This window comes from Barbus barbus (assembly GCF_936440315.1).
Source record: "Barbus barbus genome assembly, chromosome: 27".
Classification (NCBI taxonomy): Eukaryota; Metazoa; Chordata; class Actinopteri; order Cypriniformes; family Cyprinidae; genus Barbus; species Barbus barbus.
In genome coordinates, this window is record NC_136755.1 from 20119948 (window position 1) to 20138583 (window position 18636).

The window sequence follows — 18636 nt, forward strand, 5'->3', positions numbered from 1 at the left end:
CACAGCAAGAAGGGAACACATATTATGTGCAGTATAGGAAACAGGCCGTTCCTCCGTAGTGAATCTAATTCTTCTCAATTTGTCGTATATAGGCTAGTTACAGTTTGAATGCATTTCTGGCAATGTCTCATGTCCATGATGTTTATCTGCAGAAAGGCTCGAATGCAGTCAGTTCCCGTGAGACATGAAATTTTGTAAACAACAATCCTTGGGATTGTGCTTTAAATCATTCATCTAAACAAATTCAGAGAATAATTATTATTATTTTTTTTATTTTTTTTAAATTGTGTAAATATGCCCATATTTATTTATTTTTTTACCAGCTCGATGGTTGTTTTTACAGGAGAAGATTAAAAGCAAACCAATCTTTTTTTTTTAAGCCTACAGAAATTCCTTTTTTTTTTTTTTTTTTTTTTTTTTTATATGTTCCAATGGTCACGTGTGCACCTTATCCAATCAAATGGCAGTTTGCGCTCAACTTATTAGCTGACTGGTGCTTTGTGAGGGGGAAGTTGCCTCTCCATTTTCACAGATTGTTATTTTGTGAGCGTGTTACTGTATGTGTGTGTTAGTGTTTTTATGTGTGTGTGTATGAATGAGAGTGCGTCCCGGCCATGTCGACATCCGGAGCTCTGACAGGATATTATGTTGATTCTCTTGTTATGTCGGACAACAAGGAGACTCGCTTCTCCTCAGGTTCAGGAATCATTCAGCACAGGCCATCCGTTCTAGCCACAGACCATACAGAGCTCGGTCCCTGCACATTCCCGGCAAAGCAACCCGTTTATTGTGGCTCGGGTTGGGGCCACATCCCAACGCATTACTCTAGTGGTGTACCGTCAGTGTATCAGCAGCATACGCAACCTCCAGCAGCTGGGGATTACGTGCAGTCTTGGCTTTTGGACTCTGCTTGTGGGCTACCACTCACTGAGGTACCGACGATCCATCATCACTATCATGCCAAACCTGATACAAACAGAACGAATGATAACGGTACAGAGGCCAGTTCACATGCCGTACTCCTCTCTGGAGACTTCACTAACGGAGGATGTTCTACCGACACTGAGACAGTATCTGGCCGGACTGCTGACAAGGGAGGCGATATAGAGGAGAAACCGGGCGCTGATCCAGGTAAGGCTGGCCAAATGGTGGGATATATGAGTACAATTAGGCCTATATTAAATTTATATTAAGCACTGTTGATAAATTTCTGCATTTTAACATTATTCTCATTCTACTTAAATGCTGTAAAATCGTGCAAAATAGGCTATTCACTTCGGTTTAGGCGGGATTGTTACGAGGCCCTGAGATATGTTTGGGTAACTGATTTATGCCATGGTCTGGATTTGAGATGTATAGGGTCTTGTGTTAAAATCATTCTCTACTCGCTTTTGCTTTCGAAACCCTCATTCCCTTCCCTCTAACTTTCCCCAGAAAACCCTGTGTCCAACTGGCTACACGCGAGCTCGACGCGTAAAAAACGATGCCCTTATACTAAGCACCAGATCCTCGAGCTGGAGAAAGAGTTTTTATTTAACACTTACCTCACGCGCGACCGGCGGTACGAAGTCGCCCGTCTACTGAACCTCACGGAGAGACAGGTCAAAATTTGGTTCCAAAACCGCAGGATGAAGATGAAAAAAATAAACAAAGATGGAACGAAGGACGAGTAAGAATGAAGCACGTCGTGTACGTGAGGATGTGAGAGAAACCATCCTTTTACTGAAATGATAATGTCGTGGAATTTTACATTGGGTCTTGTGTTATTTAAGCATTTTCTTAAAGCATGCTGGGATCCAATACTTTGATATATTGGATTAGGCTATTTGTTTGTCATAAGTGGTTCCATTTTAATAAATACTGCACAAATCTATTTTTCAGACGTAGCTATGTTTAAATAGGCCTACTCGCTGACGCAGTATTCTTTCAAATTCTGTATTTCATTTGGACCAGATTTATTAGTAATGAATGAACATGTCTGATATATATGTGCTGTTCCTGTTCAGTTGTAGTTAGTAGGCTATATCAGTGTGTATTTCGGGCCGCAAATTAGCCGTTTATATGTTCTATAGCGTTTCCTTAATTTTCACTAGAAAGAAATGGGCCCAGGTTTAAGTTAATACACTTGAGTACATGAGATCATGTACCCCTTAGAAATTATCTCCTTTTGTATGTGTCCTTAGAAATTGTTTTGTATGGATAATTATGACATTACACCTACCTATTCACTACTACCTAACTATTTGTTTTGAATCGACCAAAATTTTCACGCCATATCAGTCGATGTGATATTGGGTGAACTTCAGGGAAAGTAAAAAAAAAAATAAAATAAAAAAAATACTGAGCTGTAGAAAAGCACTGTAGGCAACTTTTCAAATACCTCATGGTCTGTTGGCCGTCATATATTGTTAGTTTACTTAGTTTTTGTTTTGTTTACTTGCATTTCTCAGATGTAATTTGTGATTTTATTTATTGAATAATAAAAGCATTTCATATCTCCAAACAAGTCTCCCTTAGATTCCGTAGTCCTCGTGACCTTTTAAATAACAATTAAGATGAGAACGATGTATTAATTACGTGTATATGTAAACATTTAATTCTGTAGCCTATATATTTTTTTCCTTTGTAGTTTCTATGCTTTTCATAGAGCTGTATTTTGCATCATGGAAAAATAAATATTTAATTACATTTCTGTAGAATTGTTGTTTTTGTTGTTAATATTTGTATCTGTTGATACATTGGTTTAATGTAATTAATATATTCTATGTAAACATAGTAGCTATATATGATAATCGCATTTTATAGTGCAGCCATATTACAAAAAAACGAGAGCGTAAAACATCCTTATATAAATGTGTTTAAGTCTTATAAAAACGCAAATGTATTTTACCCATACCAGGAGATGGGTATTTCAAAGACCTGCCATCTTGAGGAATGTGTTCTGAGGCCAGATTATGCTGGGCGAGTTTGTACTCGGGGAGAGCAAGCCCGTAGACCGGTCTGGCAGATGAGGTCGTTAGCTGCATGCTGCAATAAAAGACCAATAGGCTACTGCTATAACCGTTTATGGTGTGCAAAGCGCTGCGAGGCGAGAGAACGCAACACAACAGAGATCTTCTAGGACTCGACAGCTGGGTCCAGTGAGCAATGCACCAAGTGAATCTGTGGAATTAAAAAAGCAGATAGTCTTGACCTCCTTGATGAGGTGCTTTCGCTCAACGTGATGTCTGTACAAACATACAAACATTAAAATATAAAAATTAATGTTTTATATTATGTAGGCTACGGCCTTGTAACCTGGAGGCAAAAGTGGCACAGGTAGCGGGGGACTTTGTCTTCTAAGTCCTCATCACGGAGACAAGGCAATAAATCGCAGACACGGCAACAGACATTGGCATTCCATTTTCAATGGTTTTATGGCCGTCCAGACACAATTAGACCGTTTCCAGAGGCCCGACACCCATTTGGAGAGGAGTTTTTTTCTTCTTCACTCCCTTCGCTTTCAGAGAGACTCGACTACGTGCACAAAAAGCCATCGGAAATAATCTAGTTTTATTGGCCTCTGATTGCAGGTTGCCCTACGGCACCCTTTGTGTGGGTCTACACGATTAAATGGAGGCGTCAGCGCAAATTCTACAGAAGCTTTAAAGCAATGCTGATGAAATGAAAATCATGAAAATCTTTCACATTCTTGCTTTCATTTGCAGAAATTAATTTGCCCATAACACATTGCCTAATCGTGGACGTCCAAGCATAGCCTAAATGAAACCACTCTATCGTCAAAGTTGTCTGCATTGTTATACAGTCTGACCACTTGATGTCAGTAAAACCTCAAAATCGCGACTGTGTTTGTGAGTCTCTACAACGTAGCCTATTTTCAATAGCTTCCATGTTCCCTCTTTCTTGTTAAGTCGTCATTAGTTAAATTTTTGTCTGAAATTACAAACAAAAAAATCTTGTTGGTGCTTCCTGTTCCTTTTTCAAAATAATTTAAGTCATGTCTGGTCTGGAATTTTAATTAGTAGTGAGTATTAAAGTAGCCTACTTAAAAGACTTTTTTTTTTTTTTTTTTTGCATCAACGCATCAATAATATTCATTTCATGCATTTTAGTTTGAACAATGCAATTGCATATAGTGAAGTGAAGTGACATACTGCCAAGTTTGGTGACCCATACTCGGAATTCGTGGTCTGCATTTAACCCATCCATAGTGCACACACACACAGCAGTGAACACACACACACCGTGAACACACACCTGGAGCAGTGGGCAGCCATTAATGCTGCGGCGCCCGGGGAGCAGTTGGGGGTTCGGTGCCTTGCTCAAGGACACCTCAGTCGTGGTATTGAGGGTGGAGAGAGCGCTGGACATTCACTCCCCCCACCTACAATCCCTGCCGGCCCGAGACTCGAACCCACAACCTTTGGATTACGAGTCCGACTCTCTAACCATTCCCCACGACTTCCCCATATAGCCTATAGATAGATAGATAGATAGATAGATAGATAGATAGATAGATAGATAGATAGATAGATAGATAGATAGATAGATAGATAGATAGATAGATAGATAGATAGATAGATAGATAGATAGATAGATAGATAGATGGATGGATGTCAATGCATTCTTTTATGACGTTTTATGATGTAAATTCCTGTTTTAAAAAATAACCCGCAAAAAAATCAGTAACCCACGACTGGGTAAATTATACCTATATAGAGCACATGTTGGATTAAACCCAACAATGAATTATAGAAAATGTGTAAATTAACTAATAGTGGATTTAATTATGCCTATACCCAAAATTACACCTACTAGCTTGTAATGGAAATCTTAATTTGGTAATAAGTCAATTAGACAAATTGGTTTAAAGTTCGTAACATTTAATGAAAATTTTGAAGAAGAAGAAAAAAAATACTCCCAAAGTTTTGGGGGGGGGGGGGGGGTCACAAGAATAGACTGCACTGGCATCTGTGGAAATATAGCTGGTATCAGTATAGCGCGGGCTGTGGGAAAAAAATGGGCTAATAGGCCAATATAGAAACCTATGCAACCACGTTGCTAAAATGACATCGAAAAAATATACAGCGTTACATTGTGTGCTGTCGTGAAAATAACCTACTCGACCCAGTGTTTTTAGACCGTAGACAATCTAATTTATCTATTTAAAATATCTTTAAGCTTAAAACACGAATTTTTGAGTATTTTTTTTAAATATCTTAAAATTTTAAATAAATGTAGGCCTAATTTCAATAATTTGGACTACTGTGTTTTATTAGGAAACGGGTTTCTTGTCGCAGAGTTAACATTAAAGGCTACTAATGTTCCTTACATAAGATTTTGTTTTATGTCCAGTCTTCTTTGTTTTTCTTCCTCTTTTTCTTTTGTTAATTTAATTTTAAATTTTAATATTTTTCTCCAAATAATTTAAACAAATAATTAACAAATATAAATTGTAATTGAAAAAAAAAGTCTAGCTTTTCTCACCCATCCAATATTGCCTCTTTAAATAATTATCTTTATCCCTTTTTTTTGCCAAACCAATGCATTCATTCTTATATTAGTAGATAGGCCAACTCATTTTCATAATAATCGTGGTCATTAGCGGTCCATGGACTAAGATCAACTACTGTTCAAACTGATGAAAAAGCAAAAGCAATACTTATTGGATGTCTAGTGCTTGCGGAGTGATCATGTGATTTCATGGGCCCAATGCCAGAGAAGTGGGATTTAATATGAACTCCAGCTATAATGGGATTGTATATCACCCTCGTAAAAACGACACCGAGGATTCCTGCTCAACAACTCAGCAGGATGAAAAAGTATGCGAATTAGAATTAAACTGGAATGTCTTACAGTCATATGCAGCGAGCACTCACTCCTCTTCAGAACTGGCCAAAAAATGTTGCTTTGCGTACAATGTGTTGTCTACTACAGGAGGAAATGACTGTTTCTAAAATAGCGCTTACACATGACGCGGTCAAGCTGCGGATCATCGGGGATTTAGAAAGGACTTGGACATCTCCCGCCCCAAATTCATATAGCAAGCACGAACGGACAAAACCTCCCGAATGTGTATCTTCAAATGGGAATTAAGGTATGACTTTCACGTTTTATTTGAAACAGCTTGTTGTATATCTAGTGTCAGAGGCTACAGAGACTTGTCCTACAACTACATCCATTAAACCACTGATGCAGCTGTTCATGCATGTGAAGTCGTAAACGTTTTAATGTCTCTGCTCTGTAGTAATAAATTAATTACTCGGTGTGTCTTAATTTAGAGGATCTCCTATGCGTATCTGGTTGCATAATTGATTTCTCTCGTCGTGTCCGCTCCCAAGATTTATAACCCTGTTGAAGAAACCACGGATTTTGTTTCTTGTAACTGCTGACCAAGATCTACTAGCTCAGTCGTATAAACTTTCATACTGTAATATAATAAATTCATTAATACAAACTAAGAATTTTAACTAAAAAATAAAATAAAAAATGAACTGATTTGAACTAGTCATTACGAGCGGTGACGTCGCCCTAATAAATAAAACGTCGTCTTTCCTAGAAGCAGTGGTGTAGTTTATAAAGAAATGCATAAATACCTTTAGACTTAGGCTACGTTTATATTTCGATCATTAGGCTATAAGTCAGTATTGACAAGGTGACAAGCCAACATTACATCAACGGCAGGCCTTATGTAAACTGTATCCTATGTCACAATAGACTCAGGAGGGGACAACAAATGTGAAAACTCGTATGTATAGAGTGCATAGGTTATTTAGAAGTTATAATGTAAACACGTAGTCACATAATTGAAATGGCAACATTGTCTTTATTGCTTCATTAACATCAGTACGAAGTTTCTAAATTCTGGGAACATATTAACTTAACACCCACAGTGGTAATGTGGACACAAAGAACATTGGTCGTATAGGCTATAATGACAGCTTTACAACTAAATAATACAAAATCTTTTTCTCTTGTAATCCTATACATCTTAGTTGACGTAGACTGTAAGTGTTAAACATACATTTTAAAGTAAAACGTGTAAATATTGTGGTCCGTTTCTCCGATACAAATATTTAAAAGGGTTTTTGCAGGCGAGTATAAATTCCTCCACAATATTTGGAGATTTTTATTATTAGCCTATTATTATTAACTATATTTAAGCAATGTGATATTTAGTTAAATCGGTATTTATTCGGTTAAATTATTAGCAGTATAATAACAATTCAACAATTCTGATAAATGTATCTAGTTACTTTTCCAGTGAGCTCCTCCTATTTGTAAAATGGCGCCTGGCTGCAAACATTGCTTTACCAGCCCCCACCTCTGTCCTCTTCCCTAGAGAAGCTATAAATCTGTTGTTGTTTATGAAAATTTACTACTTTCCCGTACAACTTTATGAGTTGCCGCTAGCTCCTATTGGCTACTATTTGGTCACGTGTTTTAAGGCCACATGAACGTTAACTTTTTATGTGTATACATCCCTACCCAAAATAGAGCTGCAGTCTTCTCCTGACCTTGCTTTGTCTAGCCTTCTTTTACCTCCGCCTTTCCAAAATTTCGTCGGTTGTTAATTTATTGTCTTTTAATTTTAAAGTAATATTCTACATTCGGCATTACATTGGCTGACAGTAAAGAGAGAACTGCTCATCCTGTTTGGCACACTATGAGGTGATAAAGAAGCTTTCCGAAGAGCTGTGAAGTATTTTTCGTCACCGACCTCTGTTTCTTGCCTTCGTCGACCAACAGACATACTGAACGGTAAGGAATCGGTTTGTTTTTAACGGGCTACTGTCGAACATCTCTGATGTCATGTAGCCTAATACTGCACACACTTTTTTTTTTTTTAATTAAAAACAAACAAAGAGGTTTGTTTGTTGTTCTGGATGGAGAGGTCGTTATCGTGTTTGATGCAGCTGTCTTTCTTGCTTTTTATTATCCACAAGGCTATGTCTACTGTTGTGCCTTAAACTGTCTTATGACTAGAGTAGTGTATATAAACCTTTCAAATATTGGTCATGTCTTGATAAAAACAATTTAATTAAAGAAGGCTGATTAATAAAACTTATGTTCCTATATGGAACTTTTTTTTTTTTGTATTAGCAAAACAGTAGGCTATTTGAAGAAGTAGGCTACAGCCTATACCTCTGTGAGATGGCTGTGCAATTCAGCATGTCGATATAGCCTAACAAGTGCACTTGAGTTAAGGCAAGAGCTATGGTGTTGTCCGTGTTTCAGAAAAGTTTGTTTCGAGCAATAATAATAGGTCTATTGACTAATAATAATAGGCCTATTTGTAATTAGGGTGTAGGTTATGTTTTAGCTTACGTAGATAGCCTAATTGAAACGCTGCTACAAATAATCTTTTCCCTCAAAGCTTCATATTAGAACTTGAAAATCATTGTACGAGTGCTTAAATGCCCAACAAAGAGACAGACTCGGGGCAGCTGCAAAATTACACCTAAACTTATTACAGACTATATAGGCTATATACGTACACTCTGCAGTAGTTTTTACAATGTGAGTTTAAATGTATTAAATTCAAAATTAAAAAAATAATAATTTAACTTTTTTTCAGCAAGCAAAGCGTATAAATCTTCTAGAGCGCTCTTAAGATCTAACGTCTATCGTTATCAGGGAAAGAGGTCCTATAGGATGTTTAATTTATATCCTAAATAAAATCTATAAATACAAAAGAAGATAATATAACAGATGGCATAATTATGTAGATCTTCTGTGAACGACGATGTAAATGGTGGTACATCAAAACCACCACTAGGTGGTGACCTACCACTTTGCTTAGCAGGTTTAAGTTAGTTTGTTCAAGCTATCCTATTAACAGATGCTAGAATGCGAAGTGAAGTGGAAAGGAATCATTCCAGATCCTACAGATTACAGATCCTTTTTTACCTTTCATAGCAATGACATTATACAGAAAAAGGTCTTGTCAGGTTGTTTGAAACATCTGCAGTACCAGAATGTGCAGAGCTCTTGGTTTTGCCACAATGTCACAACTTGCATGCTGAATTTCTGAAAATGTTAAGTATTTAATTTTCCGTTATAATTTTTGTTTAATGGAATGTATACATTGTTTGTGTAGACTGTTTCACTCGTTCTGAAGGTTTGATATAACCTATAAGAAATTGATATAACGTTTTTGCACATTATTTCATAGTTAAGCTATAGCTGCATCTCTGTTAGAGAGGCAGAAAGCAGAATGAAAGGATCTCTGTATCTTAAATACGCAGTTCAGTTAAAGACAAAACAATTTCTAGTTTCTAAATAATGGGCTTTTCTGTAACAAATCACGCTGTCACGCTCTCCAACTATCTTTGTGCATTTTGCGATGAGCGCAGTCAGTCAAGGAGATTGTTCGACATCGGAGCTGTCGGGTCTTAAGGTGCTGAACTAAGGCCGAAAACAGCTCATATCACCAGGACTTCTAGTAGTGAATTCGTTAATTTAGGTTCTCGTTACTGAGTGAGTTTTCTACATATTGCAAGTTACAGTGTCTGTTACAAAAAGCGTGTTCATTCAAATGTGTTTAACCAAGACCAGCTACTTTGTAACCGCTTAGTTCTTTTCATAATCGTATGATGCTGATGTTTTTTTCCTGCTTGTACCTCAGTTCGTCAAGGAATCGGGCAAAACACTGTGAACTGTGTGAACTATATAACCTTTTTATATTGTTTTAGTATTCGGAGACATTTTTCTTTTATGCTCTTAAAAACAGTAATTGACAATTAATGAACTTAAGTCCAATATGTTCGAAAAGATATGCAAAGTCTGTTGTACAGCGTCTCCTGAATTGTTTACTTTTGAAGACAAATATTTAGAATTGATCGAACTAAATCATAATTAACTAAAACAAATTTCCTGTTTTTATACCAAATATGAAATTATGAGGAATTATGAGGCGTATTTTAAGTGGACATGCCATAGCCTACTCAAGAATCAGATCCTTTTGGGGGTTTTATTTTATTTTATTGATATTGTGTTCTTGTTGACGATTATTTCAAACCTATAGATGCGTGTGTTTTTGAATCTACTAAATCCATTAGACATACTGGTGCACGTGTTTTGTGTGCAGGTCACGGCGCATTGTTTCCGCAGATACAATTTTTCTACCGCAGAGTCGTTACCCTCTGAATGACCCCATCGCGTGCTCGTCTCAAGTCTGATGGTTTAGGTAGTCCCGTCTCTAACCAGAGGATGGCGCGCCGCTACAATCTTGTATAGCACACACCAAGCTAGTTCGGTGAAACTCTTGTTGCGCGCTCCCGTGTCCAAACAATTCCACCCTGATTTCCTGCTTACGCGTGAGTTTACCGCTGGAGGTCACAGAATAGGATTTACGACTGGTCAACAAAAACACGTGACTCTAAGCCGTACCCCATATTTGGGAGTCTACGTAAGGGAGCATTAAGTCTGTCTCACTCATTTCCATAATTCATCATAAATTGTGCAAGGGTGCAATAGAAGCTCAAAACCATCAAGAGACACAAATCAAACACACACGGCAGAATTGTTCTCTCCATAAAGGTAGTTGTAGTAACTAAAAATAATTATAAGGTAATTGTCAACCAATGAGCTCTTATTTTGTTAACTCATTTTGCGGCCGCTATCCAAATGGCGCGGACTATCCCTTACATAACTATGGAGATCACAGCTCTAGTGGCCAATGCAGAGATTCTACGGGCATGCATTCGGGCAGGTATGCTTTTGGCTATAATGGAATGGATCTCAGCACCGGGCGCTCTACCACCGGACACTTTCTCTCATCTGGTGAGCGATCTCAAAGCTACACAGACAGTCCAACTGCGACGCCTGTCCGGTACAATCACCCGGTTACCGCGTGCAGCACTGAGCCTTCTGACCCTCTCCCGTGCTCATCCTTAGCCAACTCTCCTGTCAGCGAGCAGTCACACCGCGCTCTGAAAACCTCACTATCGAGCGCCGCTGGCTCTACGACCAACAGCGTCGGGACGGTTCTCAGTCGCGAGGACGTCTCTAAAGCGTCCAGCACTATGGAGGAAGAAAAGCCACCGGGAAGTGCGCAGACAGCTGCACAGAATGCATCCGAGGCACCACAGATTTATCCATGGATGCGAAAACTTCATATAAGTCATGGTAAACTGCAAACATTGTGTTCTGCTTTTTTCTGTTTGTGTTCTGAGTGTTGTAGTTTGGGTGTGAATGACCTCCTGTCTAATTTTACATAAAATCAGCTGGGGACGTTTAATGCAAATACAGTTTGTTTACTTTGGTTTTGGACTGTTACATCGAAATATGTCTCAGCCAGTATGTTGCCCTATTTTACAGACTCCCATGTCTCATAACATTTTTTAAATGGAATTTATTTTATAAAAATGAAAGGACCTAATAATGTTATTAATAGTTTTGTCGATTATCCAGTAATGAATTGTCCGTGCTATTAAGTTCGTTAAATAAAACTGATTTAATTTGAGATCATTTGAGGAAATTACCGGAATTAAATGTTATGCTTTCTGTCCCTGAGAATGTTACACATGCTTTGAGGTTGATGCATATCCTTTCAGCCATGTTTTGTGTCGTGCATTACATAATATGTATTATAATACATTAAAATTCTAAAAATGTCAATGTCACACTTTTGTGTGTAACAGAGAGTTTGGCCGGACCGGAGGGGAAAAGGCCCAGGACAGCCTACACTCGCTACCAGACACTTGAGCTTGAGAAGGAGTTCCACTTCAACCGGTACCTGACACGTCGCCGACGAATTGAGATTGCACACACGCTCTGTCTCTCAGAGAGACAAATTAAAATATGGTTTCAAAACCGGAGAATGAAATGGAAAAAGGACAACAAGTTGAAGAGTATGAATATGGCGGCTGCAGGAAGCGGATACCGGCCGTGAAAATGTGTATATATTGTATATGTGCATACATAAATTAAATATGTTAGTGTTTGAATAGGTGTGTGTATGCGCGGGTGCGCGTCTGATTCCTTATTCTAAGTGTGTGTTCGACAAGGGGATGAAGACTTTGCCCATTTTACAAAAGAACTTTCCACTGATCTTGAGAGAGTAAACGCCCTGCGCTGCGTCCTTGATCAGAAAAAAATGAAACAAACACTTCCTCTCTGTGTTTTTCATGCAATGTTGTGTATGTGGAAAGATCTATGCATTGTCTTAGAAAAGCCACATGAAGGTGTAAATTAATATAACAAGTATTGACGAAAAATGCTTCTAAAAAGTTTCTGAAAGGTGCAAAGCCAACCTGTAAAAGTATTTGACTCTTACTAAATGAAGCATACCTTTAAATGTTTTTGTTGTTGGTTTTTTATGTCTTTTGCTTTGTAAATATGAATTGTTGTATTTTATGTATTTATTTAAATTCGATATCAAATATCGATTGTATTTTATTTGTTGTGAAGCTGAAGTAGAAAACCTGTTTTGTTTGTGTTGTAGGCTACTGTCATCTTTGTGTTTTGATAAAATCGTTCCGTTCAGTCGTATCCGCATATTTGTCATGTCCTCATTTTTCTACTTGAGTAGGCCTATGTTTGAGTGTTGTACGTTTTGAAATGTTGGGGAAAACGCTAATTATTTATTTTCCTTCTCGTGAAATTTGAATACCAACTGGAAGTGCAGAAAACAGTGTTGTCAAATGCAGTGTTCACAACAATAAAGTTTTTACTTTAAAAATGAGATCTCGGAGATTTGTCAGGTGTTTTTTTTGTGTAAGTGACAGACGTAAAAGTAAAATGTATCACATAATTGTTTGATTATTTAAGTGAGGGTTGAGTATATACATAAATCTTCAAAATTCCATAGGCTATTCCACTTTGTGACACTTGAATAAAATGTTATCCAAGACATTGTTTAGAATCTAGATAGTTTAGAACAATTTCCTAATTTCTGTAAAAGTTTGTTTGAGTGGTTCAACAGGTATGAGACGCACTATAATCACTACTTTACTCACCCGATGTGGAAAGGGCACTTATGGTCCCCCTTGCCAACTTCTCAACATGACTGTGAGTCCACGCCCAGTGTCTCGCACTCTTCTCTTCTTGCGAAATCTGGACAGGGTTTTGAGCGGCAACCCCCTGTACTAGACCCTTTACCATTCTGGATCCGTGACATTGGCGGGTGAGATAAATAATGATGTTTGGTCCACGAATTAGATCGTAAAATTCACCCGGAGTGAGACGGCAGATAGGCTCACTGGCCATAAAACAGTCACGTGGTGGCAATTAAAGTCAGTTTTATGGTTTTGGGGAGTCGACACTATATCGCATATAAAGTTTAATCGCTCTGACGTGGAGCTTCGTTCTCTTTCTCCGCAGACCGTAGAGGTGTTCCTTGACTATCCTCAACTGCTTCTGACAAACCAGATTGCTATGGACTGGAAACACGTCGACCGGATTCACTCGGGTGGACGAGGGTCAGCTCTTGGTAAGTTCGAGTTTGTTTGTTTCGTGTTTTCGCTGCTGTTGAGAGATTATTTTCTTTAGGCCCTCAGTGAAACAATGAGCAGAATATAAACGCACTCAAGTTCCAACTGCGTTAATTGGGGCTTGTACTGTGAAGACCTGCTTGTCCGGCAGATGGGGGGCATTGCTCTCTGACTGTAATTGCTTCCTTCACTGTAGGCTAACGTTCTCTGCCCTTTGTATCCATGCATTAAATAATGATTCTTATCATATTTATATAGATGTTTTCGATTATTTTTGTCAGTTTTTCTAGTGGACGTTGATGCAACCCCCCCTCCGCCAGAATTACCTAAAAGTTTTGAGAGAGAGGATAGGAAGACCTTATCTATCTATCTATCTATCTATCTATCTATCTATCTATCTATCTATCTATCTATCTATCTATCTATCTATCTATCTATCTATCTATCTATCTATCTATCTAATTCCATGTTCAAAAATGTTCATATCCCTCTGTTAAAATTATTTTCAATATATAGGCTATAACTTGTTAATATTTCGGCACATTTTGACCAACTGGCTGTTTTGTGACTGGAAGCACCACTATTGCTCAGCAACACTTAGTTATCAAAACCAACAGCTGTTTTATTTTATCTTTAAGGCACACAAAACGTAGTATCAGGAAAAATAAAAACGTTAATGCAGAACACAAAGATGTTTTTGCTTGCCTTATTTGAGGAAATGCGCATATAACATTCGCATACTTAAAGTGAGGTGTGAGAGCGAGTGGGAGATAGACAGAATTCGATAGATAATGAAGGAGAGAGAGGGACTGAAGAAAAATGTCTTCGCTCCTGGTTCACCGTGAGGTCAGCGGCGGCAGGAAGATGAATGTGCACACGCCGTAAACCACCAGCAGAGCTTGCTTTTGGCCAAGTTCAGTGTCACCCGCATTGCCGCCCCTTCTCCCTATAAGGGTAGAAAAGACAGAAAGAAAAAGAATAATAACTCCCGCATACACCTTTAATTTCAGGGACTCTCAGTAGAATAGAAATGGTTTACAAATCTGGGTGCAGCATGGATATCAGCAGAACGAAACTGATGACTACAGCAGGCCAAGCTGTCTGGAGATATAAAGGTTGTTTGATAACATATTAATAGTTTTGGCCTAATATTAGTGGTCATGATAAATGGAAGTTATTAAAGATGTATGGGGAAAACAATAGCTTAGAAAAGAATGAAAAAGAGAGAAAAAGGGAGAAAGAAAGTTGAAGAGCTCGAAGGCTTGTTTGTGTCCATCTGTTTATATGTGCTTGTTTGTCTGAGAGAGAGAGTGAGATTGTAAAGGCAGGGGGAGGGCCGGGGTCAAAAGTTTATAGCAGAACAAGTAGCTGTCATCTGTTCTTGTAGAGCGCAGTGCCACTTTTATAATGGCACAAAAGATGGAATAGCTGTGAATCCCGTGAGTTCTGGTCTAACCTCGCGATGAACTCTGCAAGCTGGGTGACCCTGGGTTAGCATCCCCAAGAGACTACCTCCTCCGCCTGCGCCAGAGATTGAGTATTCAGGTTTTATTAAGGGGTTTGATTGGTGAATTTCCTTTGAATAAATCCCATTTGATGACCATAAATTCGACAGGACATTTGCATTTAGGATTGATAATATTTCCGCAATGAACATTTCTATGTTTGCATATAGTTCTTAAGAGTAGTTTTTTCATGTTGTTCATGTTGTAGCATCTTGAAAACGAAACATTCGTTAATTTTAACAGAAGAAAATAAAAGACAACAGAAAAGAGAAAAACCATAGAAGGAGAATATGCTGTTAGCACTATTTACTGGTAAGGACTAAACGATGCCGAAATGGTATTGAGACGGTTTGTAGTAAAATGATTTGAAATTGTCTTACAAATAATTTTATGTAATATAGCCTACTCATCACTTTTGGACAAATCCCGTTTTAGACAAGCGAAGAATAATCGAATAGCTATATAATATTAATATATTATTAAATTCTCTCTATTTTATTTATTTATTTATTATTTTATTTATTTATTTCGAACACAGGCCTCAAATTGTTCAAATAATAAATCATCAAATTTACATATTTTTTATTGGATATCCTAACTGTTTATTTCTGTTTAATATTTTTTCTTCTTTTTTTTTTTTTTTTTTAAGAATGCATAGGCCTACATTTTGTGAAAATATCTGACCTTTTCCAGAAAAAAAAACTTTCATAATTTTGCAATACAGAAATGTTAAACAACAAATGCTATTATAAATAAATCTGAATATCACACATTTGTGTCGACAAAATTTGTTCAATGTAAGTAATTTCGAATAATTTTGTCCAATGTTGTATATTCGTTCAATTCACGAGTTTATAGAAAACGCGATGACTTAATATGGCCGTATTGCTTTTCACAAGAGACCGGAGATGTTATACTGGGAAACACAACGGCTGTAGGCTATCGGTTATCTCTGTAATCATAAGAGTTTGAGTCAAAAGTCCAATTACAGAAATGCTTGCGATTTGAAATGATTTTGATTTTATATGTTGGTTTCAGACAAAAGCAGTTCAAATTAACAATAATCTGGGATATTTATCTTAAAATTACATCCTCAAATTAAAGTGAAAAATCATTGTATTTTGTAAAAGCAGTTGGGTCAGTTTAACACAATAAGATTACACTAGGTTAAATTAAACTTAAGCCAGTTGTGTAGTAAAAGCAGGTTTTCATAACAAGGGTATTTAAAAAAAAAACACAGGTCGATGGTGCAGGTTGCCGACGAATGTTTTAAATTGTGTAATCAGATTGATTTGATACAATCTGCTGGCGAAATGTAGCCTATGTTACTTTTTACATTTTTCGTAACAGTTGGTTTAATGTTCAAGGCTCTTTATAGCCAATGTATTGCCAGTTTCTCATTCTCATTTTCTCTCATTTAAATGACTTTCAATATCCCGAGTAACATACGTGGAATAAAAATTGACAGCTAACACCGGTCTCCCCTATTTATGTTTTATCGACGTAATATCGATGATGAAGACTTTTAGATGCAAGTTTTAAATATACATAATCAGAGTTTTCTTTCATCTGATCCTGTGATTAATTGTTAGTTTTACTTGTTTTATTTTTAGCCCTCCAGTTTTGTACACAAAGGAGAGAGAAGTATATATAATGAATAACAGACGACATGGTATTATTTTTTATGGGCCTCAGAAAACTAAAGCCTTGGCTTTAACTCGTACGGTTAAAAGACTTTTCGTTAGCAATTGTAATTTATCAATAAGTTAAATCCAATAATTAAACAACATTATAATAAGAGTTATTATAGTTGTGGTGGAACTAGTAGTAATAAATGTTGTTATAATAAAGTAGAAAATAAAATGAATAATGAATTTGTCATACCTTATCCCTCTATCTATCTATCTATCTATCTATCTATCTATCTATCTATCTATCTATCTATCTATCTATCTATCTATCTATCTATCTATCTATCTATCTATCTATATATATATATATATATATATATATAGATGCTGAATGCCGACCTCCAGAAGGACCCTGTTCCCTGAGGGGCTAAGCGAAGTCCAAGGCCGGGGTAAACGCAAGGTCACTGCGTCTAACAAATATGAAAATGTCACCTTTTCAGAGGGCACGCCTTGTTGTTTAACAAAGACTGTCAATGAACAAGATTAATAAGAGGCGAAATGGACGTTGAGTCACTGAGAGGTCAAACTCAAGTTATCTATGTGTAGCTATTAAAGAAAGGTAGCCAGAGCGGTTCTGAAGGGAACCGCATGAGGCTCACATAGTTAATACTAACTTGAAGCTCGCGTGGATACAGGAGTTTTCACTTCAGGGTGGCTGTTGATTCACTATGGAAATGTTAAGGATAAAGAAACATTACTACCTGTCGCGCAAATGTGTCATTATTTTTGGTTTATCTGGGCCTGGCATACAAACTTCAGGGTCAGGGATAATATTTTGCTCACTAACTTACACAAGGTAGGCCTTCTGAGTTATATTTTAGTGTTCATATAAACACTGCTATTTAAAAAGTCTAAAAGGAATATGGTAACTTTATGGAATTGAGTCTGTCTGCGTTGTGCATTTCCCAGAAAACGAGAAATGGTTGAAAAAAGTGTAATTGCTTGATAATTATTTTTAAGGTGGTTGTTTCATAGAGATATTTCAAGATCATAAACATGACATTGCCGTCTGTATTATAATGGATGTTAATCATTTTCATTACCATTTAAGCAATATCAATACGGATATATTTGAATAAACAGTGCTATGTATTGCAGTAAACTTAAAAAAGCCAACTATATTAAACAAGTGGTTGCCTGCATACTACATATGATAGTTTAATACGTCCATATGAATTAGATTTGGTCTACTCTTGTTAGAGTAGAAGACGAAATACAATGGATCTAAGCCACTGTGCAATACATGAAAGGTGACAAGATAAAAAACAGTTAAAAAACAATAAAACGTAAAAGACAATATGAGACAAAAAGGAAAGCCACGTTTCTTTATTTAGAAACTTTGACATTACATTTTATGTATTTTTGCTTTTGCTGAAGACATTTGAGATTTTTCTTATTAATTCAGTAATAATAGTAATAAATAAGATAAAAATCGAAAGATGCAAATGTTTGCAACTAAAAGGCTCATGTAGCATCCTCTCGTTGTTCTTGACTACACACGATTGGGCCGCTTTAGTGTCGAGCAAATCGTCAAACTGATGGACTTTTGTAATATTTCTGTGACTATGCCAGTGGTGGAGCCCCCAAAGCTAAGTCTGTTCATTGTGTTTGTTACATTTGTTACAAAAGACGTGTGAAATTATTGGTTGATGTGGTTGCTGGCTTAAAAGTATAGTCTTTGTGCTATTCGTTAACAGGTGCATACTTAGTCACTGAGTATACTGATATAGTTGCTTTTGTTAAAGTGGTCGTGGGCCTTCTTGAAGGTTCTTTTGAGGAACCTATAGAAATGTTAAAGTCCCTGAAGGATACAAAACTGCAGGTCGTGGTTCGCAAACAAATGAGATATTTTGTACATTTATCATGAGAAAGGGCATTAACACTAGAAGGGGATGCTTTCGTGATTAATTACGTTCTCTATTGCACTCAATTGTTTTTCATTGTATAATGCATTTTAACATACATCTTGTACATTCAGTCAGCTGTTTCGTTTTCTATGCGATG

General features: G+C 37.1%; 2 protein-coding genes across 2 annotated transcripts; both read left to right on the forward strand.

Moving 5' to 3' along the window:
* Nucleotides 1–614: 614 nt before the first annotated feature.
* Nucleotides 615–1673, forward strand: hoxa9a (homeobox A9a; the record flags this gene model as incomplete). Its single annotated transcript, XM_079380892.1, has 2 exons — nt 615–1131; nt 1435–1673. 2 exons carry the CDS (start codon nt 615–617, stop codon nt 1671–1673), a joined length of 756 nt encoding a protein of 251 aa, XP_079237018.1.
* An 8779-nt stretch (nt 1674–10452) lies between these two features.
* On the forward strand, nt 10453–12680 carry hoxa5a (homeobox A5a). The gene is made up of 2 exons (XM_079381159.1): nt 10453–11130; nt 11646–12680. The coding sequence occupies exons 1-2, from the start codon at nt 10587–10589 to the stop codon at nt 11894–11896; spliced, it is 795 nt and encodes a 264-aa protein (XP_079237285.1). The 5' UTR covers nt 10453–10586; the 3' UTR covers nt 11897–12680.
* The last annotated feature ends 5956 nt before the right edge of the window (nt 12681–18636 follow it).

What these genes read in the sequence shown, in the direction of transcription:
- hoxa5a (XM_079381159.1), top strand. Translation starts at nt 10,587, where the DNA reads ATGAGCTCTTATTTTGTTAACTCATTTTGCGGCCGCTATCCAAATGGC. An exon ending in AAAACTTCATATAAGTCATG is followed by an intron (nt 11,131 to 11,645) that starts GTAAACTGCAAA and finishes TGTGTGTAACAG; the next exon opens with AGAGTTTGGCCGGACCGGAG.